This window comes from Phoenix dactylifera, chromosome 3 (assembly GCF_051530095.1).
Source record: "Phoenix dactylifera cultivar Ajwa chromosome 3, Ajwa_hap1_PhDact_Kaust_v1.1, whole genome shotgun sequence".
NCBI classification, from domain to species: domain Eukaryota; kingdom Viridiplantae; phylum Streptophyta; class Magnoliopsida; order Arecales; family Arecaceae; genus Phoenix; species Phoenix dactylifera.
The window spans coordinates 56,445,093-56,469,163 of record NC_143192.1 but is presented as its reverse complement, the minus strand read 5'-3'; the positions used below and the strand labels follow the sequence as shown (position 1 = coordinate 56,469,163).

The 24,071-nt window shown below is 43.3% G+C and overlaps 1 protein-coding gene across 1 annotated transcript; it reads right to left on the bottom strand.

The window, feature by feature from the left end:
- Window positions 1-1,696: 1,696 nt before the first annotated feature.
- Window positions 1,697-4,820, bottom strand: LOC103708381 (E3 ubiquitin-protein ligase WAV3-like). The gene is made up of 2 exons (XM_008793275.6): window positions 4,215-4,820; window positions 1,697-3,770 (listed from the first exon to the last, which is right to left on the bottom strand). The coding sequence occupies exons 1-2, from the start codon at window positions 4,587-4,589 to the stop codon at window positions 1,794-1,796; spliced, it is 2,352 nt and encodes a 783-aa protein (XP_008791497.2). The 5' UTR covers window positions 4,590-4,820; the 3' UTR covers window positions 1,697-1,793.
- Between the last annotated feature and the right edge of the window lie 19,251 nt (window positions 4,821-24,071).

The window sequence follows — 24,071 nt, the reverse complement described above, 5'->3', positions numbered from 1 at the left end:
TGAAAGGAACCTGCTATAACCTATCTGGAGAACAAAAATAATATGGGATAGGCACCAAAGAATAAAATATGGTGTATTTTTTATTTTGTAATATTTTCTCTAGTGGCTATCTTAAAAAAAAAAAAAAATCTAAAAGTCGTAGACTCTTTCTACTAATGAAATTATCAATCTCGTGATTAAAAAATACTAAAAAAAAGAAATTGCATGTGGCATCTTTTTTTTCCTCATTTCCAAAATATACTTTTTACCAGTATAATACATAACCAAGTAATGTACACCAAATAAATTAATCATCTAGCAAGCTAATACTTGCATTTAGATATATTGATACACAATTTCTATCAAATGATGTTCGTCTATATATTGTATATAGTCAGATGATATACACAGAAAATTAATTATCTAACAACCTAATATACACTTTCAAGCAAATTGATATATAGTTTCCAAAATATTATGATCATTGGTGCACACTACATGGCTGATGATACATACTTGTTGACTTTCTAATAGATGCAAGCTTATTTGATATATATCCAACAGTTATCCAATACATATTTTAAGATAAATCGATACATAGTTTTTAGAATATGCTTTTTATCAGTACATATGATATGGACAGATGAAACACACCAAATAAATTAATCATCTAGCTAGCTAATATACACTTTTCCATAATTTTTAGAACATGATGTTTATCAATATTGACATACAATTATATACATATATTTATGAGATTTTATAAACTCTTAGGTACAAAAGTTTCTAAAAAAGAGAAATTTAGAAGGAAAAAAAAAGAAAAGACTCGAGAGGAAAAGAAAGATCTCCTAGATGGGGTAGACGATTTAATAAAAAAAAAGAATAGATTGAGAGACTTGATGATGAAGAAAAAAATATGGACAATCTCTCTTCATAGATTATCTCTCTTGAGACATATTTTATTTTATTTAAAGTTACTAGATTGACAGATGGTAGAAGTTTTGTCCCCATTTGATTTTAGAATTTTTATTTTAAGATGACTCTTAAAAAAAAAGTAGCAAAATAGAAGTTCCGCCTTATATGATATTTTATAATGTCTGCCTCATATAATTTTTGTTTCTACTTTGAATGATGATACATTGATGGCCTGTTCAAAAATGTCATCCATGTTGACAAGATCCACTTCCCGCTCAAAAAAAAAAAAAAAAAACATGTAAATTATGTTTGAATAGACTGAATCTATGAACAAGATCAAAAACTCTGCAACTCGATGGTCATTTGGGGGCAGCTAGTTGGTATTAAAAACCTTGTCCTTCTTCCCTGGGCCCTGATTTAGATCGCTGCCACTACAGACCCGCAAGCCATACATGAGACTTGAAGATATGTGTTCACGTTTGTGTTAAGGGGTGCGCATTTCCTCAGTCTGCCACGCGTTCCAAGCAGGACTTGCACCGAACCATGCCCTTGATTGTGAATAGAACAAGGCCGCCGTCTCACAGTTAACCAGCAAGATCAATCTAGCGAGGCAGCCGTATTCGTCAATATAATTGAAGGACCGGACCATCTCATTACTTGACGGACTCGAGGGGATTTGAAGTCCATATTGCCCTGTTAGGATCCACCATCGGTTTGATTTTGAATGACTTGCTATTGGCTATATATCTATATAAGGATCAAACAAACAAACAAAAAAAAAACGAACGAGGAGAATGGTAGCTATTTCAACTCTCATTATTTAATATTTTAAAGCTTTTAAAAATTCTGGTCCCCCGACCTGGCCGACCGCCCACGTTCGCCAGGGTCCGGTCTTTTCACTAGAACCGGGCATTCTCGAACCCGTGCAGATCACTGACCCGGTTTAGCGACTTCCGCATGATAGCCACCTTGGCCAGCTGCTCGGCCGCCCGCCAAGCCGAAGTGGGCGTCAACTGCTGCTCGCCGCCCGGAATCGCAGTTTCTCTCCTCCTCTGGGGAGAAGGCGGCTGCTGCTGCTGGCCCTCTCGCCTCTGCTGGAGATCAGAAATCTCGGCCTCCAACCGGCGGATGAGGTCCTGATCCTGGTCGGAGGCGGCCAGGGCCTGCAGCAGCAGGGAGCGGGCGGAAAAGAGCAGGTGGAGGGCTGTGGCGTAGTCCGAGAGCTCGGCCAGCCGCCGCGACTCGGCCACAGCACGCGTGGTGACGAACAGGTTCCGGAGACGCAGCGAGATCAGGGAGGAAGAGCGGGCGAGCTGTGGGTGGCCCTGGAGCGGCGGCAGGAGCAGGGACCTCTCCCCGCCGCCGATCACCTCCTGCGTGGCCGGGTCCCTGTACGTGCACTTGACCGACAGGGAATGCTGGTGGTGGTCTGGTCCGGCCGCAGTCGGCACCCTGAGCTCCACCAGCAGCTCCCGCTCCTCCTCCGCGTAGAGGTCGCCGAGCCGGACGGAACTGCCGAGGGCCACCGCCCGCCCACCGCCACAGGAGTAGACGGCGGAGACCTCCCCAGACGGGAAGAAGAGCTGCAGGAGGACGTCCTGCAAGACCACGCTCACCAGTCCGCCCACGCACTTGGCGAAGGCGTGCTCCACCGGCGCCGCCTGGCTGCTGATCTGACTGGGCAGTTGCTGCTGCGGCGCGTTCCCAAAGCCGGTCTCGTGGATGGGGATCTCCAGGTGGGCGAACCGCGTCGTGGCCGCGGACGCCGTCGAAGGATACCGGCGGTAGTTGCGACCGTCTTTCTCGGCATCCTGCTGCTGCTGGACGTCGGACAGGAGCATGATGGTGGCAACCGGGTTGCGCTCCCGTCGGTCTTCCAATACCTTGGTGGCCTTTCGGAGGGCATCGCCCACGCACGAACCTTGGCCGCCGGTGGACGCAACCAGGCGTTCCACAATCTGCCAGGCGGAGCGCTGGCCGGACCGTGACATTCGACGGAGGGGGAGGAGGCGTTTGGCGGCGGCGGCCGAGAAGGCGACTACGGAGAGGCGATCGGCGGGGCCCAAGGACGATATGACCAAGCGCATAGCCCGCTTCAGCATCTGGATCTTGGCCCTCGTCATGCCCCCGCCCACGTCCAGAACCGTTACCAGGTCGATCGGGGCGCGGCGGCACCGGCTGAGCAGGGGCGCCACCGCAGGGGCCTTCACCTTGAGAGCCACCACGTAGTTCCGGTGTCTCCGCCCAGACGACACCAGGGCCGCCTCCGGCATCATTCTCACCTGTACTCCCCCGGCACAGGCCCTCATAGGGCCGACGCTAACCTTATAAGATGGGAATAGGGAGCGATTACCGTTATTATTATCCTTCGCCGAGAAATCATGGAACTTTTCCTCCCCCTCTGGCTCCAACTCGTCGTCCTCATTGCCGCCGCTTTCGTCGTCTTCGTTCGCTTCTGGAATGGGATTGAAGCGGACGCCAGCGCCGGTTTGGCTGGGCTTGGTGGGGAGCAGCGGCGGCTCGTCATCGTCGTAGACCTTATGGACAGCAGCCGCAGCAGAGACGGGTCTGGTCTCTGCTCCGCTTCCGCATTGCTTGTCTTCCCTGCTCATCCTCCGGCAGTGCAGCGGCTTCCTGTCTCCTACCAGCACGGGAGGCTGAGGCTCGTCGTCTTGAAGGTGACGGAGGGAGGAGAGAAAGGGGGCCTGGCGCCAGGCGGCGGAGCAGACGGGGCAGCCGAGGGTGCCGCCGCCGCCGCCATGGGTCCGCACGTGGGCAGCGATGCAGGGGAAGTGAAAAACGTGGGAGCATTCCGCCGTGAACACCGCCGTCCCCCCGCCCGCCTTCACGCTCTGCTCACATATCCCGCACCTGATCTGCACAGCCAACAACACTACAGTCCGACCGCAGAAAGGGAAAGGCAAGTGGTAAATAGCAAATAGTCACAGCACAATGGCACGGGCAAGAGGAGGGGGAAAAAAAGAAAGCGAAAAGTAGTGAAAACTGGGAGTAGCGATTTTGACGAGATTGGTAAAAGATGCCGTATCTGAAAATCCTTTCTGTTTTTCCCTCATCATTTACCAATCAAAGCGCGCACTCACAAGCGAAAGAAAAAGGAAAAAAAAAAGAAAAAAATCGGCCGAGTAATTATAGCATCAATAATTGAAGCGAGAAGAACCGGAGATGCGAACTGCCAAGGGCGATTATGAATCAAAGGGCGAGCAGCGCGTGAGGGGGGGAAAAAAATCTGCATTTGAGAAGGAGGGGCTGGTGGGGGAGGGAAGGAGGGAGGAAGTATATCATACGGACGAAATGCGTACCCGGGAAAGATGAACGGCTGCCTTTAAGAGGGCAAACGTGGATCGGGATCTGGGCGAAGACGGCTTGGAGGAACCCCGGTGGAACAGAGTGGGGCTCCGCTTCGGGCTGGTACGCGGTGGCGGCGTGGGGGAGCTTGCTACCGTCGCGGTCTTGCATTGCAGCTTCGGGCTTTCCGACGGCGTCGACTTGGTGCGGCACCGCAGGCTGCCCAACCTTGGCGTCGACGGATTGCTGCTGCCACTGCTGCCGGAGAAGAAGCTCAACTTGGCGCAGCTCCTGCGGCAGCGGTTGGGGTCAGGGCTCTTCTCCGCCACTGCCATATCCGAATCTCGACGAATCGATGTGCAGAAGGCTCTCCGCCACCCCGTTCCCATCTCTCCTCCTCGTTCTCACTCTCCTCTTTGTGTCTCTTTATCCCTGGGTCTGCTCGCTCTCGCTCTGTCTGTAGTCTATCTAAGGTCAATGTCCGGTCTATCTCGTTTCTTTTCCTGCTAAGGACAAAAGGAAGGAGAGAGGGAGGACGAAAGGGTAGGGCGAGGATGGCGTTTGTCGCCTTTGCCTCTCCTGCAGCAGAAGACAAAAGGGTAGGATGGGTTTTTTATTCTAAAGGACTCTGGACGGATATGGGGACTTTTTAAGACCTCTCAAAACAAAATTGACAATGACGCGTGGGGAAGGGAGCGAGAGCGAGAGCGAGAGCGAGAGAGAGAGAGAGAGAGAGAGAGAGAGGGCGGCCATTATTTACTCAAGGTAAGTACGAGAGCGTGGTGAATTTTTGGGGAAGAAGAAATATTAACGAGCATTTACTCACGATGGTGGTGGTAAGAAGTCAGGCAGCCAACCTAGCTTTCCACTCTGCCCCATGATCCGTCTGAGTTTGTAGTATAGCCTGTGTCATCAGCGCCAGACTCCGAGATTCGAGTCACAGGTAGATCGTTTTTTACGGCACAAATCTCCAGGGCAAATTCCATCGTATTTGGTTATCTGACATGAGTTTTCCTCAATTTCCCTTATTTTTTTAAGAAATTTGAGCCCCAAAGCGTAACCATGGAAACTCTCCGTCACCTACTGCCTTTCCATATAAATTTGGCCTTTTTCCAGTTCTCACGTTTATTCCACCGCTTCTCTGTCATCTTTTCTTTTCTTTGTTCTGAAGCCCGAAAAGATCTCTCCGACCAAATTTATTTCTATATGCCAGCTAAATAAATAAAACGTTATAGTTTAGAATGACTCATGGTCTCCCTCCGTAAGCAATCACTGTTGCACACCCAGTAGATGTCTCTCGTTTATCCTCTGTCTCTCTATCTCAACCAGTGTTGCTGCGATGGCTGCCAGATTTTCCCGCACGAAGTCAAGATAGGGGTGGCGTGTGTGGACCTACATATTACGTTACGTGCGATGGAACTACCGCAAGACGCGAGGGGATGCTTCCGCGGGGTTTAATATTTGAAAGCAAACACAGACAACGCTTCTCTTTGCTTCATTCCTCTTGGTCACCGCGTGATGCATTTGTTTGACGACGACGTCGACCATGGAAGGCCCAAACCCAAGCAAACCATCTGCCCTGCTGCAATTCTATTATTATTTGACGAGGTTGGTAACTTGGTTCAAGACGAAGGGTTTGGCCGGTTCTTTGTCTTCACATTTTGCCCCTTTTCTTTCTATTGTTTATTCTAGACTGCTGCAGGACTTTGGCTCCCGACGAGCGAATTTTTACCTGTGAGATGCATGTGCGTGATCGATCTAATGGAGTATTTAATAGACTATTCGGATCCCATCGTTAAGAAACAAATGAAAGTTGGCTAGCAAATCCATGCATTTAAAAGTAATTCATGCCAACTAAAACTACCACCAAAATAAAATATTTCTCATAACAAAATATATTTAACAAATTTAAGTATGGGGTAGATTTAAGAGTTTTGTCAGTTTGTTGCTTATGGTTTGTTTGATTAGGATCAGAGGCGGCTCAATACATTCTGGGGCCTAAGGCGAATCCAATGAATGGAGCCTTTAATAATAATTTTTTTAATAAATATAAAATACTTAAAAAATATATAAAAATAGATAGCTATCAAATATATTATTTCAACAAAAATACATGAATCTAACAAAGATAGACAAGAAGCCTTTTCAATTTAATATAATTCTTGAATGGAAGCACATAAAAATAATTACTCTAAATGAAGGGCCATGAAACTGATTAAATAACTGAGATAATGCTTGGCAATACTGTGTACCATGAAAAGGTCATCCCATGGCACTTCATGGCCAAGGTAAAGAAAAGAATTTGTCCATAAAAGAACCTCTCTATAAAAGAAAGTAGGGTCATTATGGGAAATTCACCCCATCCCACCATCTCCCCTTCACGTGAGTACCCAAGCGGCAACTGCAACATCACAGAACAGCAGCCATTCAACCCCCTCCCTCCTTTTCTCTCTCAACCACCCAAGAGGGGAGAAGAAACCGAGAGGAGAAAACTCAAAGAATCTCCACCCTCCAAGAAGTCCATCTCCAATCCCCCTATCTTTCTTCCGGATGGCCCAGCTGGATCAGGAGCAATGTGAGGGAAGGAAAACCAAGACCAAAACTAAGAAAGAGAAGGGATGAAAGATAAGAGTGGCTTCAGGCGTCTATCAAGCCAACCAAATCCCTCCTCTCTCTCTCTCTCTCTCTCCCCACCCAAAACAAAACTACTGTCCCCAACTTCCCAAATTGCCCCTCTGCAGGCCAGGAAACTCTCCACCTCCCTTCCATCAAGGGGGACTCGTAGCCAGCTCCAGATCCCGTTTTATATGGGGCCTTTGCTTCCTTTTGGTTAGCCTCTCAGGGCCTTCCATTGGCCCGGGGCCTTAGGCCACCGAGGGGCGGTCTAAAGCTCGGGCCGGCCCTGATTAGGATACGCATCATTTATCTGGAAAAATAAGAAAAATAAATCTTACTATGTTCAGTTGGTGGAAATTTACTCCAAAAAAAATAGCATCAGAAAAACATTACCATGTTTAGTTAGAGATAATCTTATATAGAAATATTGTCATCCTTAAATTAAAAATTCTAATAATAAAATTTTTAATTTTTTAAATATTTATATGAGTTAATAAATATTTTAAGTTAAATATGTATTAGAAAATAAATTTTGTATTATAAATAAATTTTAATATATTTTGGTATATAAATAAATGTATTAATTAAAAATAAATTCTACATTAGATCTATTGATAATTAATAAATATTTATCAATTGTTTATTAGTAATTAATATTTATTAATAAATATATTAACATATTAATATATATTATTTATAAATATTATTATTCATAAATATGATAATGTAATATTAATATTATATATTAATATACTAATTGTATAATATAATTAAAATAATATTAATATAATATAAGTGAGGTATTTTTATAAAAAAATGATATTTTTATATTATTGCCACTCTATAATCTAGCATAATAAAATAAAATTCATCTCTCCAATGATATTTATTTTACTTTCTCTTTTAGTAAAATAAATATAGAACCATCATTTATTTTATAATTGTTCTTATTCATTTTTTTATTAGATATGGGAATTTGGTATATGATTGTTATGATCGGCCTATAGTAGGATAACAGCATATAAATTTATTTTTTAAAAAACATATATAGTGAGTTTTTGAACCATTTAAAATCCCGTAACTCTTATTTTTTAAAAACTCACAAATATGGGGTGCGACTCCAGTTGCCTGACAAGCTCACAAATTTATATCATTCTGATACGCCTCATACCATGCTGATGAGAAAATACAAAGCTTTTTGGATTCCCTTTGTTTTGTTTTGAGTTAGGCAGAACATGAGCATACTCAACCAAGACGGAAAAAAAGTGAAAAAGAAACAGAGAAAGGAAAATTACGCTTTTGCACATAAGCCACACGGCCCTTCCTCCCGAAGAGGACATACGTCCCATTCATGCTAGTCTGCTATCTTTCTCTTTTTTTTTTCTTTTTTTTTTTTGTGGATGAAAATGTTATAGTCTACTGTCAGGTGTTAAAGGTACGACGCACGCGTTCAATTCTGGTTACTGCTGCTAGAAGTCCCTCCCAAAGAGAAAAAAAAAAAAAAGTCTTACAAGAAAATCCCATGGGGAATAAAGAAAGTCAGTTATTTTTTTATTGTTCAATAGGTGAAAAGCCTTCTAGACCCCGACTTAACACTTGCTAAATGTTTTCAGCTCAATGTTAGAAAAAGATGAGGAAACTTCAGCTCTAGTCTCATCTTCTTATAGAAGAATGGAGCATTTTTTTTCGATTCGGTGAGGTTGCTTGAATTAGAACAATGTTACAATTCTCTTTTTTCTGCCCAGATCCTGACTCTTTTTGTTTTTACCGACCAAAGGAGTAAGCGCCACCAAAAATAAACCAAAAAAAAAAGAAAGAGAGCTAGAGCGAAGGAGAGGGCGATCAGCCTTGATCTCACTTTCTTTCGACTTTAGGTTTGGCACCATGCCCACTGAAATTCATATAGTCCAAGGTCCAAGTACAGCTAAATCTTATATTAGATTAACTTTATGTTTAAAAGTTATGTGCCCAAATTTAAGCCTTTTACTTGGTGTAATATGGTCAAATCAAGTCTCCTAGTTTGAGATTTAAGACTTACTTGGTTCAAGGAAAAGATGGGAGAGAAAAGCATGGTGAACAGAAAAATGACAAAAGAACTTATCTTCACATGGAATATGAGAAATATACTTTTTTTAATGAGCTAGGAATTAAGATAAAATTCTTTTTTATAATATATTATAATAATATTTTATTAATTATATTATCTAATAATATTAACTATTTTAGTATTATATCAATATATCAATTGATAATATTTATAAATAATAATACATTTAATATATTAATATATTTATTTATATTCTAAAATATATTAAAATTTATTTATAATGAAAATATATAATTAGTTTGAAAATATTTAATTTAAATAATATTTATGTAATTATTTGTATAACTCATGTAAACCAACATTGATAGTGTTTATGCAAGTAGAGCATAAAGAGATAAAAAATAGACTGAGAAAGAAAATATAATTAATTGAATTGTTTATTTAAGGGCAATGTTGAAAATTTGATAATATTCTTATATAAGATAATCTTCAACTAAACATCGTAATCTTTTTACATGCTATTTTTTATAGTAATTTTTTCATCAACCAAATATGGTAAAATTTATTTTTTTCAACTATTTTTATCAATAAATGATGCTTAGGAATCACCAAGTTACCTCATAATCTGATATATCCCAATCGAGCAAACATCTAATTTTGTTGCCGTGGAATTCAGGCTGAGGTCGGAAAGCAACTCGAATAACCCTAAGATCAGCTGGAGACGAGTTGAGCAGGCTGGCCAATGTGCAGGGGATATCCTCCAGAGATGGTTTGCAAAAAGTCTGCTTGCTGAAAAATTTTCGACCAGAAATATTTCGATGCCTAAGCCAAAATAACGATGCAACAACGTAAAAGAAAGAGAATTTCAGCAGAGTGTGGTCTCTGTAAGTAATATATCATACATACCTAAAAGTCTCATACGCTGTCCCTCTATATAGGAAAGCCAACTTTGGCATTACCTGATCTAACGCAGCGTACAATAATAGCTAGGTAACAGCCAATAGTACGATCAAGGCGTGGGTGTGAGTCCGCGTGGGTGGCAGGCAGCACTAGTGGGCGTATGCCGTGGTGCTGCCACGACTATGGGCTAGTAGAGCTGTCGATTGTTGGGATCGTTAGTCTTCTCTTCAACTTATGGTTATTTGGCTGATCGGCTTTTTGATCGAAGTCGAGGTAGCTTACTTTGGTTCGTTGCTGGGGCTGAGATTATTTTTTTTTTGATTTATGTCAGAATAAAAAAAAAATAAGTCCGATTTGAAACCGAGATATTTAATATTTATTATCAATAAATCTAATCCAGATACAGCCCGTCCAACTTAAACTTAGCTGGAGCTATTGGTTACTTCTCGAAAAGCACCCTCATCCAAATCGTAAAACTGTAACGCTACTTTCCATATGGAGCATTTTTTGCTGGAACCCTATATAGGTGATGTTTACATGTTATGGCAGTGATGTTTGAAGCACTAGCGTCGTACAGAGGGGATGGTGAGAAGGTGGGAGAACAGTGAAAAAACTGCTTAGGGAATAGGCAAAAGGACGACAGCGATAGGGTAAAGAATCAAGTCGGTGTCTTTTTTTTTTTTTTTTTGTGGGGGGGGGGGGGGGGGGGGTGAGGGGCCGTGGATGTTTAATATAATATATGAATATCTTTTTCATCGGTGATTGTCTACCTTGGGATAGATGGATGGCAGGTTGCACTTCCGATTTACCTCAATCCCAAAGAAGCGGCGGAGGTGGGTTTGCTCCTCTCTCTTCGAACCCGAGAAATAGATTAGAGTAACAGCAAGAGAAAAAGGCTGTCAAAGATTGTAGGGCAGTTGGAGCTGCAGGGATGGCAGGCCGCCGTTGCCAAAAGTGGAAGGAAAGAAGGGAAGATGAAAAAGTGAAATAGGCATCGGGACCTGGAGAAACGGGCTGAGAACATTCTAATACTTTTTCATTCATACGAGATAGACTACTGAAAAACCGAAGTTAAAAAGACGACATGCTTCATCCATGAGAGGACCTGGAGATAGTTTGTGGGGGATAGGAATTGTATCTTCCCGCTTAAGAAGGATTTACCATTTGTACCAAAATTTTTTTTTTATCATCCTTAGAATCCACCATTGGATCACAGCCGAATCACACTTGTTGGGGGTGGAGGGGATATACCCTTTAATCCCATACTGCTTGAGTAGTGAAAAGGATTGTGCTTATAAGAAGTCTCAATTTCCCTTTTTCTCGCAAGGTGCCTTTTGGATAAAGCAATGAGGAAAACCTGAAACCATCCCAAAGCAGACAATATCTCGCATAGGGATACAACTCCTTTTTTTTCTCTAACAGCACTCATGGTAACTTCGAGTTGTATCATGAAGCAATGATAGATTGTTGGATCAGATCCTAAGCAGATCTTAAAATAATTTGAACTCTTTCATTCATCAGCTTGCACCAATCTCAAAATGACTATTGCACGATCAACCTCTGCTGCACAGCAAGCATCACACCTTCTAGCATCTTCCTCACATGGGAATTCAACAACTGAATCAGTTTTCCTTAACAAACTGTAACAGATCTTCCTTCCGGAAGATTCATCTTTCAGTCTATATAAGCATCTCCCCTATATTCCATCTCATGGACTACTGAAATGAAACGAAATTCTTTTCCTCTTCTTCTTCTCTTTCTGCTACTATTCCAGAGGAGTATCAGTAACTGGCACCATGCCATGCCAGTTACTGTTCACTAATGTTTCAGCTGTGAACTTCTCAGTTCCCTTATTTCATCATGGTATCAGAGCAGGTCCCTGAACCTGTGACGGTCAAGTTCCTTCTCTTCTTCCTTGCAGAGAGTTCATGACCTCAGAATCAATTGAGCTTGAAGTAGTTCTTCCCACCCTTCTTGACGACGAAATGGTGTCTCCAGGATCCATAAATAGATCCAACGAAGCAGCCCAAAGCTTTTCCAATCCAGCCATCTCCCCAAATCTTAAGTTTCTCATTACCAGGATTCAATCACTGGTTCCAACCCAGCTAGCAGCTGACAACTACCTCACATGGTGTTCCCAGATCATTCGAATCTTCAAGGCAAGTGGATTTCTTGGGTTTTTGCTTGGAACATCAATTCCGTCTTCTTCCAACTCGGTGGAATATGATGTTTGGTCGTTTACAGACCAATTCCTGTCTACAGCACTAAATTCTACCATTTCCTCGCCATTACTGCCTTTTGTGATCAACCTTGATCATTGTCATCAAATATGGTCCACTCTAGACAACAGGTTGAATTCAGCTACCAGAACTCATATAATTCAATTGAAAAACGAACTTCACAACATCAGGAAAAACAACTTGTCAATGCAACAATTCTTGAATGAAGTTCGCTCTAGAGTTGATGCACTGGCAGCGGCTGGTTCCAATCCTGAGGTAGAAGATATCATTCTTCACATCCTCAATGGTTTACCTCCCTCTTACGACTCGTTTGCCACTGCAATTCGAGTCCGGTCCTCGTCCATTTCACTGGATGAGCTATATGCTCTCCTGTGCAGTGAAGAAATCATCATTAACACAAAGGAGAAACAAACCTCTGCAGTGGATTCCTCCTTCGCCTTAATGGCTATCAGAGGACGAGGTAGTGGACGATTCTCTTATGCAAATCGGGGACGCGGTCGAGCTCGACAAGGAGGATGGGTCAATTCTGGACAGGCTAAAGAATACAGAACTCCTGTTGAATGTCAGATCTGCCATAAGAGGGGACATTCTGCAGTTCGATGCTGGTTTCGATTGGATACCAGCTATCAGAGTCTTCCACAGCCAAATTCTAGTCCTCGGGCCAATTTAGCTCAATCATCCTCCAGATCGTCCCCTGGTGAATGGATCATGGACAGTGGCGCCTCCATACATATGACACCGGACTCCTCCCTGGTTCATCACTCGACTCCATACTCCGGTTCAGAATCTGTCACTCTGGGTGATGGCTCCTCCACCTCTATCAGTCATACAGGTTCTGGTACTCTTCACTCTCCCTCTCACACATTTCATCTTTCCACATTGCTATATACTCCCCACATCTCTCATAACCTACTCTCTGTTCATAAGTTAGCCTCTGATAACAACTGTATTCTTACATTTGACTCCCATGGTTGTGTTATCAAGGACAAGACAACCAATCGGATTCTCTTTCAAGGACGATGCTCTGAGGGACTATACAAAATTCCTTTCACATTTGTTCATCCGTGTTCTTCCCCTCAAGCCTACTCAGCATCAACTACTACCTCTCGCACTCTATGGCATCATCGCTTGGGACACCCAGCTGACGCAATGCTCACTCATTTGTCAAGACATCTACCACTTTTCAAGCTTTCCATCTCTTCCAGTCTCTGTGAATCATGCTGCAGAGCCAAGAGTCACCGTCTTCCTTTCAGTTCCCACTCTGTATCTACAAACCATCCACTAGAACTTGTTCATGCTGACGTCTGGGGACCATCTCCTCTCAGCAATGATAATGGTTTTCGTTTTTATGTTCTGTTTGTGGATGATTTCACACGCTTCTCCTGGGTTTATCCTATTGCTTTTAAATCAGATGTATATAATACCTTTCTTACATTCAAGACTCTTGTAGAAAAACAACTCCCTCATTCAATTAAACTGTTTAGGTATGATGGAGGAGGTGAGTTTGCAAACAGCAAATTCAGATCCCTTTTCTCTTCACTTGGGATCGTTCATCAATTTTCAGCTCCTTATACTCCTGAGCAGAACGGGTTAGCTGAAAGAAAACATAGACATCTTCTTGAAACTCTTCGATGTCTTCTTCTTCACTCATCTCTACCTGATAAATTTTGGGTAGATGCCTTACTCACTGCAACCTTCCTTATAAACAGGCTACCTACACCATCTTTTGGACATATATCACCTTTTGAAGCCCTTTACCATCGTTCCCCAGACTACAACTCCCTTAAAATTTTTGGTTGCCGCTGTTTTCCCTGGCTCCGCCCTCAAGCTTCCAGCAAACTCTCCCCTCGGTCAGCTCCTTGCGTCTTTGTGGGCTACTCCTCTCAACATAAAGCGTACCGGTGTTACAACCCAGCAACTGGCAATATTATCATCTCTAGACATGTCCGCTTTGATGAGAGTTGTTTTCCTTTTTCCTTAGCCAAATCTATCACCTCAACTCAGCCTCCACTGCTACCCATTCCCTGCTTAGTTCCTCCATCTTTGTCCTCTACTCTTACCTTCTCTCATTCCACACAATCGGCAACTCCAGTCAGTCCATCTCCTGTCAATTCTTCCCCATTACTAACCTCTCCACAGTCCTCCTCTCCACCTCCCACTACACTGCCAGCCATCCGTCACCCAATGGTTACCAGACAGCAAATCGGCTCCTTAAAGCCAAAACGAATCTTCTCCCTTCTGAGTACATCGTCCGACTCATCTGAACCCACTTGTTACACCAAAGCTGTCACTGATATAGAGTGGAGAAAAGCCATGTCTGTTGAGTTTGATGCACTGCTCCATCAGCACACATGGAAGCTTGTTCCACGACCTTCTTCCCAACAAGTTCTGGGATGTCGCTGGACATACAGACTTAAACGAAACTCAGATGGATCACTGGCTAGATATAAAGCACGTCTTGTGGCTCAGGGCTTCAAGCAACAATTTGGAGTTGATTACACAGAGACATTCAGTCCTGTTGCTAAGTTTCAAACGATTAGGCTGCTAATTGCCATAGCCATCACAAAGCAGTGGAAAATAAGGCAACTGGATATGTCCAATGCCTTTCTTCATGGGGATTTACAAGAATCTGTTTACATGGAATAGCCTCAGGGATTTATTGATTCCCTTCATCCCGATTATGTCTGCAAACTTCACAAAGCAATCTATGGTCTTAAGCAAGAGCCTAGGCAATGGTTTGCCACCTTCACTGGCTTCCTACTTCAACAGGGCTTCACTGCAAGTGTGGCCGACCCATTATTATTTCTGTTCCATAGGAATAACATCTCCATCTACATTTTAATCTATGTAGATGATATTCTACTTACTGGGAACTGCCCTGAAGCTATGTCACAATTGTTCCTCCAATTGCAAGGTAGATTTTAGATGAAAGATCTAGGTATGCTGTCTCATTTCCTCGAAATCCAGGCCTCCATTACAGCATCTAGCATCACTCTCAGTCAGCATTCCTATGCTCTCAAAATTCTCAACAAGGCAGGAATGGCTGATTGCAAACCAGTTGCTTCACCTCTTCCCCTGAAAAGCTTAGTCACCTCACTCGACTCAGCTCCATTCTCTGATCCAGAACTTTACAGAAGCCTCGCAGGGTCACTACAATATCTAACTGTTACACGGCCAGATCTATCTTTTGCAGTCAATTACTTGTGTCAGTTTATGCACAATCCACTTGAGGTTCACTTTCAACTACTTAAGAGAGTTCTTCGATACATCAAGGGGACAGCAGCACAAACTCTGTTTTTTCAACCAGGGTCTCTTCAGCTTGCTGCATTCTCTGACTCTGACTGGGCAGGAGACTCAACGGATCGACGGTCGACCACTGGCTACTGTGTTTATCTAGGCCCAAATCTCATCTCCTGGCTCGCCAAGAAGCAACCAACAGTAGCTCGATCGTCCACAGAGGCAGAGTATAGAGCACTAGCCGTGACTGCCTCCGAAGTCATTTGGCTTCGCCGCATGCTTTCTGAATTTCAGATCTCTTCATCCCTACCAACATCAATACACTGTGACAATATATCTGCTCTCGCCCTTGCCTCAAATCCTATATTTCATGCCAGAACTAAACATATCGAAGTGGATTACCACTTCGTTCGGGAAAAGGTGCACTCCGGCGAGCTTCGAATGTCACACATTGCTTCCGATGATCAACCGGCAGATATCTTTACAAAGTCTTTATCTGTCCAACGTCATCGTGCACTCTGCTCCAAGCTGAAATTGGCCAACCAATCTTCAGCTTGCGGGGGGATGTTACAACCCTCCGGTTTGTCACCAGCCTTACAGATGCACTCATCCAAATCAACCTCTGCTGCACAGCAAGCATCACACCTTCTAGCATCTTCCTCACATGGGAATTCAACAACTGAATCAGTTTTCCTTAACAAACTGTAACAGATCTTCCTTCCGGAAGATTCATCTTTCAGTCTATATAAGCATCTTCCCTGTATTCCATCTCATGGACTACTGAAATGAAACAAAATTCTTTTCCTCTTCTTCTTCTCTTTCTGCTACTATTCCAGAGGAGTATCAGTAACTGGCACCATGCCATGCCAGTTACTGTTCACTAATGTTTCAGCTGTGAACTTCTCAGTTCCCTTATTTCATCAGAGACAGCCGAATTACATACTATTTCTTCATCTTTCATTCAATCTTTTGAGCTTCGGTCGTCGGTACTTTCAGTCCCACATGCTCTATTTGAAGAAAATATAAAAGGGCTTGAGTTGTATCTTTCGAAAGAATTCTTAGTTTTCATCGACTAATGGATAATATCCTGCATTGATCTCAAAATACTTCAAACTTCTTCATACATAGATCTCAGAGCAACTATTGTATAATTCAATTGTGGGTTCACAAGAAAGATGTATTCTTCTTTCGTGCAAATGATACAGCCGATGGTTTCATATTTTTTTTCTGAATTTTTTTCCTCTGTAAAAGTAAAAATGTAGAGCACTTTTTTTATTATTTATTTTTTTGGCTCCCCAGAACCCAATCTCCAGATGTGATATCAGCAATACGTGCTGTTGAATTATTTGAGTTGGTGTGGGGGGCGAGGGAGGATTTATGAACGCGCAACTGATGTGGGATCGAAGACCCTGCGCTGCCTTCAGTGACACGCCACCAATGCCAGGCTTCACAACGAAGGCCGCCAGCCCCAACCCCTCGGCCATGCCTCGTTCCCAGGCCATTCTCCGCGGTTATCCTTATTTTTTAATTTATCTGCTTGCTGGGTGTATATAAAATAAATAAAGTTTATAGACATTGAAAGATGGAGTTAATGGATTGCTTGGACATCAATCATCATCGTCGTCTCCATTATTAATTAGTTAATTGATTATGCTAAGATCTAACCTCAATTAGGTGGCGGGCCCCTGCCCATCCTCTGACTTGAATGCAGCTACCTTTTTTTTTTTTTTGCACATTATAGCAACTACTCTTCATGCACAAGATCGGAGGGAAAAAAAAAAGCAAAAGAATATCAATTTGGAAAATGCTAACTGAACCCAATTCGGAGAAGGATCTGTGGGACAGCTTAGATGGTAGTGTAAGATGTCTATCAAGTTGAATTAGACTTGTTGTCCCCGAATCCGAATCAAGATCAGAATGCAACTCAAAATGATTTTGAAGTTGGTTAGAGTCAAGCTGAACGAAGTGGTCGAAGTGTATTGGAGATGGCCTCTTCTGAATTGGCCAGCAAGAAAGTTCGCTTGCCAAAGAATTTTCAGCAGAAAGCTTTTCGATGCCTAAGTCAGAATAGAGCGGTACCAGTATGAAAAGAAAAAAGTTTAATAGAATGCAGTGAATAATATCGCATGATATCATATTGCGTCGCATCGCATTGCGTACCTGAGGTCCTCAAAATCATCACTTTTATATAGAGGAGTCAATTTTGTTGTTACCTTCGTTGGCGTGGTGTGCATCAATCGCTAGGCTATGACCGATAGTATGGTTGCAGTGTGGGCGGTGTATAGTACTGTCGCACGCCAAATGCAAAGTTGTTGCAATGGTCAGTCGCTCTCACGACGGCCGATTGCTAGGACTGTCAGTCTTCATTGGCACATATCGATTTGCTCTTTGGTCGGTGGCGAAGTTGCTCACCTCGATCGATTGACTCCTCGGCTGAGGCCGAAATTGCCTATCTCGGTTTGTACCGAGGTCATCAAGGTTGGTTTGATCCAAGGTGGAGGTGTTCAATATTTCTTCAATTAAAATTGAGGACAAAAATGAAACTAAGCAACCCCTTTCCTTCCCCTTCATCCTCTCTACCTTCTAAGAAATAGAAAATGGAGAACTTTCTCTGGCCTCCATTATAAATCACAGAAATTACAGTATACTTTTAAATCACGAAAGACTCCTGAAGAAGGCATGAGGAACTATAAACTCCATGATTTCAAGGAACATTTAGAAACTCCTGTTAAGGACCATTTAGAAAAAATGCCTAAAATTTAGAGGACTAAAAGCACGATTAACCTTTTTTTTTATGTTTGATCGAAGGGGAGGTGAAAAGCCACCCAAATTTGTTGACGCAGAAGTATTTACATCAGAAGAGGTTACAAGAAAAAGATATATACAAGGTAGGCTAAAGGAATCAACCTGCAAGAGGGAAGGAATCAATGCAAAACAAAAAGAGAAAAATTCAAGACGATTAAACAGCAACAGCATTAAAGATCAAATGAAGAGGCAGAGGCAAAAACAACAGAGCTAACAAGGGCTTCTGAAAACACAACCTGTTAAATGAAGAGTCAGTCGAACAGGATGCTGATGAGCCCCGGTTGTCGCCAAATGACTTGCATTTACAGCGACCCAGCATCTCAATCCAACATTGATCAATATTAAGTAAGTAATGGCAATCCACCGTTTATCCAAAAATAGAGGAAAAGACTATGTAATAGACATGCCATAAACATAACCCTTCGTCCTCCTCTCCCCAAATAAATTTTTGACGGAGTACTCTGGGTCGTGGGATTGGGATCCACATGGGGAAAAGAACATAGTTTTAAAATTTTTCCTTTTATTAACGCCGATAGAGAAGAGAAAGCCCTTTGGGCTCTGTTGGCATGAAAGCAACTGGATTCCATGTTATTTGGGATTCGTCAAAACAGAGATCGATGATCGGAAAGAAGTAACGGCTGGTTTACTTCAATCTTCCTATCGCGTCTTTCTCTCGTGTTTTCAGTATGTCCAGTGAATGCGTTTGCATTGGTCGTCTCAGCTTCCACGTAAGTTTTATTCACCGTGGTCTCTCTCGTGTTTTCAGGGTGTGTTTGTGTTGGGGGGAAAACCCAAATCAAGCCAGTTTTAAGGCGCTCGGCCAGGTAGCTCGACCGAAGAGCACCGACCAGAGAGAGGCGCTCGACCGAAGAGCGCCGACCAGGGAAGCGCTCGACCGAAGAGCGCCGACCAGGGGCGCTCGACCGGAGAGCACCAGAGAGGTGCTCAACCAAGAAGCAACCCCGCCACATGACACTCCGGTAAGCAACCGGCTCGGCTCGGCATCCGTGCCGGGCCCGTGCCTTAGCCAAATTTCCACCTTATCCTCTAAAGGATCTGACAACTAAATACATGACTCCGCTGCAATCGGCCATCATCCTTAGGTCATCAAGGCACGTGATCTCCGCAGGCATTTGGCACGCCCTATCATTAATGCATGAGACCCCCTCAGGCCTCCGATGCACTCGATCATTAAATGAACGCGGCTCAAGGTGATCTCCGGATCACTGAACCATCAAAGCGTATGGCTCTCCCTAACCGCCGGTTCACTCAGCAATTAATACACTTACCATCCACGAACCCAAAGGCCACCACGGCCGGCGGTTCAACCACCCCAACGGGTCCGATCGACCGTGACAGCTCCCTGACTCTGGTCTGATCCGGCCTTATTCTCCACAACGCCATTAATGAGCGCGATCATGCCCAATTATCACAAAAGAAGACAAATTCCCCTGTCACCTCCCAGGTAACATAATATCTTCCTATAAAGGAGAACCTGGGGTGAAAGGAAAGGGGAGAGACTCAGGCAGACACACAAAAAAAGCATACACAGAAGCACACATCCTTCTCCTGGACCCCCCACATATTAGCCCCCTCTGACTTAAGCTTCGGAGGGCCGGCGCCGGAAAGCCCGGCCACCGGCTTTCTTGCAGGATTCTCCAGGAGGACGCCACCAGGCGACGCGCCGCCACCCACCGTCCCGGCAGCAGAGCTCCTTCCTTCTTGGTTCGCGGCAGCCTCCGGGTCCAATTTTCAGCAACAGTTTGCAATATTGGTTATGACTTTAGCTCGTCGGTCCTCCATTAATTTCAGCTGCAGCCCCACGGTCTAATCTTTCTTTGGCGCTTCAATTGAAAACTACAAAAGAGTACGATAAGTTGGGCGGCCAACCCAGCAATTCTCTCCTAGATGAGGGGGTCGATGGGGGAAGCGATCCATGCCCTCCCAGGACCCGGGACTGGGGATACGTGAGGGCTTGGGGATTCCTCACAATGGTACGTGCAGTTAGGGGCTACATCCAATGCCTTAGTTACAGATGGCATGTGCCTCAATATGGTCACGGCCGGCGAACTCGGCGAAGAGGAGGAGAGGGAAAGAGGCGTCTATTGGGTCGGGCTAATGCTAAACCATTCTCTGGAATCTAACGGGACGTGAGAGATCAAGTCTCTTCGATTATTTTTTTCGGCGCCAAGTGACGTCCAAGGTAGGACAGGGCCGGTTCGCAGGGTGCGCACGCGTCTACCACTCGCGCGCCTGAAACGGCTTCCATGATGCCCAATGTCTGGTGGCGGTATCGGTTGTTCTCGCCTCTGGTTTTTTTGTCTGTATGCAATTGCAAAACGAGTATGGAAACGGCATCGCAAATCCTCCTTTTATTCATATTCTTTCCTCCGATTGACAGGATATTCGAATTCTCTTATATATATATATATGGATATTTCGTCTCATCTCTTCTTTTCCCTATTCTGAATCTTTTGCTCCTTCATGCACAGATTAACCAGATGAAGTCAGCTCATGGGTAACGGGTGCACCCATCATCAGCACCTAATCTGAGATATATGGTGGAACCGATGTTCTTGTCCGCGGGTAGGACAACAGCTGCAATGAGCGAGTTGGAATTATCCCCCATGCATATATTGATATATAGGAGCCCGTCATTCAGAGATCTTGAAGGGCAATCCTGGAACCTGCCACCTGCAGGGAACACATCACATGCACGGTGCATGCACGGCACGTGAATAAACCGGGCAGGCCCCCGGGAGATCCGCCGAATTCAAAAAAACTAATAGGGAATCGCTCTAAAAGTACTTGCATTTGGTCAATTGTACAGCCAATTTTCTCTACTGCACAAAGCACCTAGCTACTTGCTAGATCCAAGTAAAGATGCAGCACGTTGCGGCTGGTGGCTTCGTCGGTTGGTTGGATCGATCGAATCTTTAGACAAGCCGGGCATCTTCCCTGGAAGGTTCGACGATTCCTCCGCCTTCACTGAGATTTGCTCGTCGATCGTTATCTCCTCTCTCATTGAGAGTGAGGGAGGACGACATGCATTCTTAATTTCCCCTTCCAGTTGGTTTTGGGTCATAGATAAATTTAAAAACACATCTCTCATATCCTCCGGTCCCACCCGGGTCAACTTTAACCGACACGTTCCCAACTTAACAAGTCGGCCGGGAACCTTCAATTTTTCTCTCGCTTTTTTTCCCTTCTCTTTTTTACAGGATGTTTGTTTTGCATGCATCCTTCCCTTCCTCTTCCAGTGGGCAAGCGGCCCGAGTCATACGCTCCTTCAATCCATCACTCAAGTTATAAGCTCCATCTGGATCCATCGGTCACCTCGATAGAAACCGGTTTCCTCTTGGCTGGATGAGTTCATTTTTCTAGCTCGAGGATTACAAGCGACTAACCCCACGGGCCACGCAACGGCGGCAAGAAAATTTGTTTCTTGTTTACCAACAGAAGGCCTCGAAAAAGAGAAAGGGGCCGGCCGTTCCTATTATAATAATAAAGAGAGATAATTTGGGAACTTTATTTAAGAGTAGGTGGGTGGCTTCACATGGATGCAGGGAGAGGCTTCTCCACCACGCGGGAGATGGGGACAAGATGCATGGCGGATCACGATGGCGGTTGATCAGATGCGTCGCCATTATTGGGGCATGAACTATTTGACCCTGCTTATTTCGGCACCAACCACCACAATGCTAATAATATACGAGAGAGAATGAGATCGACAAAGGCATCTCCCTCCGTAACAACTATATGTACTGCTAACTCGTCTTTCTCAAGCTCCATAACGACCCTCATGATCATAAGAGCCGGTGTGTGGTGCACAGTGGAGGTACATCCAGCGTTTTGGGTTCATGTGGCTGAAAGTGATCGGGGTATCCGTGCTTCCTAATTGGCTCCCACATGCTCCATGAGGTTACTTTTGATTGCAAGAAGAAGTGGGAGGGCGGGACTCTTCCTTTCATTCTATAAGCTCTGAAAAACTACTAGGACTAAGTGATCCCATGCAAGCTGGAATCTTTTTCTGATTCTTTTTTCTCCCCCCCAGTCGTTCATGATAAAATTACTAAGATGGATATCCTTTTGAATTTCATGAGACTTAATTTACATCCATAAACTCTATGCAAAGGACACTATAGTCATAGTATTAGTATTCCTACCACATAAACAATAGTCTTTGTTGATATTTCCATCCTTTCTTGTCTAAGATTTACTAGCATGCAATCTGTTTTTTGTTACCAACCACATGAAAAACTAGACTTTTCTACTACCATAATTTTCCAGAGTGAGAGATCAAAGACATATCCAAATCGAGGTCTAATAATCTCAAGATATTCCAAAATTGCATCATTTTGCATTTCATAGGTTAGAGGTGCTTTGGAAGAAACCATCCCTAGTAGGGAGAGAGTGCATAACACACTCCTCTTTTTCTTTTTCTTCTTTTTCTTCTTTGAAAAAGAAATCTGAGCATGATCCGAAGAATCATCGTAAAATCTTGTTTCAAGTAAACAACAAATACTTGGGTCAAATTTTCTAACAATTTGCTTAAAGTTATTGAAAAGAAAGAGCTTTACAGCATATCCGCAATTCCGAGAAAGGATAATTATGGAGAAGGAGAAGGACGTAATAAAGCCAGGTTTATCTTATATCCCATGCTTCGCATAATGAAGTTCATGATGGAATTGAATGTTAGAGACCTGGCAAAAGAATATGAATAAAATTGCTCTCTTTCAATAAATCACCAATAATGTAAATACATTGCATGCATAACAACAGAGATTAAGACCAAAACAGACGACATGAGAGCACAAAAAAGGTGAAAGAATATGGATGAAGACTTCTCCAGGCACCTGAGTAGCCGCACTGGAAAGGTCTTCCAAGAATCACTTGAAAGCCTCCTCGTCATCTTTTTCTTCCTCTTGTTCCTTCTCTCTTTTTAGTTTCAGCCTTTTGGGTCGCATACTGCAGTTTCCAAACCTTTACTTAGGCTTCCTTGTGCATGCTTTATATTTCTTTTATGTCTCCAACCCTACACCTCCTCCTTCTCTATTTATAGTAGAAGAGGTCAGGCCTATGATGGAAACCCTAGGCCAGTGGAGCTAACCTAGGACGCCCTAGCAACCGGCAGCCACCTAGAAAATTCTAGGTATGTGGATGGTCACCCTAGGATTTCTAGAAGTGATCGACCATTTAGGGTTGAGTCAGCTATATAAAAATTCTGATGTAGGGTCGAGTTTGGGCCTCATTTATAGTAACAGACTCATGATTCTTATACCAGCCCACATGAAGCAATTCCTAAACCAAGGATATAATTCACTTGTTGAATAAGGTTGAACCTGAATTTTTGGTGAGAAATTAAGAGAGATCTAAGAAAATATCAAGAATGATAACAAGTATGGGTCTCCCAGATGAACCTGGATTTTTAATCTAGTATGCCTCATCTTATTCGATGGGTGTGCCATACTCAAAATCAAGCAAGGTAGACCAACCTCTCTATGCATAAAGATGTATAATCATGCTGATCCCCAATGGATAAAATAGTTAAAGAAGTTGCGCTTCATGCAAAGTAATTATTACTGCATTTGGGTCCCTCTACCTTTCTTTATCCTCAATTAACCATTGGAAAATATTGCTACTATCAAACTCATAGCTAATCAATCTCATGGCCCATCATAGCCCTAGATCATATGACGAACATTATAGAAAATTGATACACATGCAAAACTAATTTTGAAAAATATTTTTTTTATGTTTAAAATAAATAGTAACTAATATGAAATTGGTTTAGTTAAAATATCATACGTGGATTTCTTGTCGGAACAATCTTTGTCCTCATTCTTGACAAAATACAATAAACTAGTATTGTCCCTGTCAAGGATATAATTCAAGATATCATTATCGATGCATGGGTTTATTTCCAAATTTATTGAATAAAATTAGAGAGAGTAGTTGTGCCCTCATGTTAAGGAACCAATCATATCTCCAACTCTGATAATGGTTTCTAAGAGATGGTCTAGTAT

Coding starts and splice junctions, on each gene's coding strand:
- LOC103708381 (XM_008793275.6), bottom strand. CDS start 4,589: ATGGGAACGGGGTGGCGGAGAGCCTTCTGCACATCGATTCGTCGAGAT. Junction 3,771..4,214: donor CAGCCGTTCATCTTTCCCGG/GTACGCATTTCG, acceptor TTGGCTGTGCAG/ATCAGGTGCGGGATATGTGA.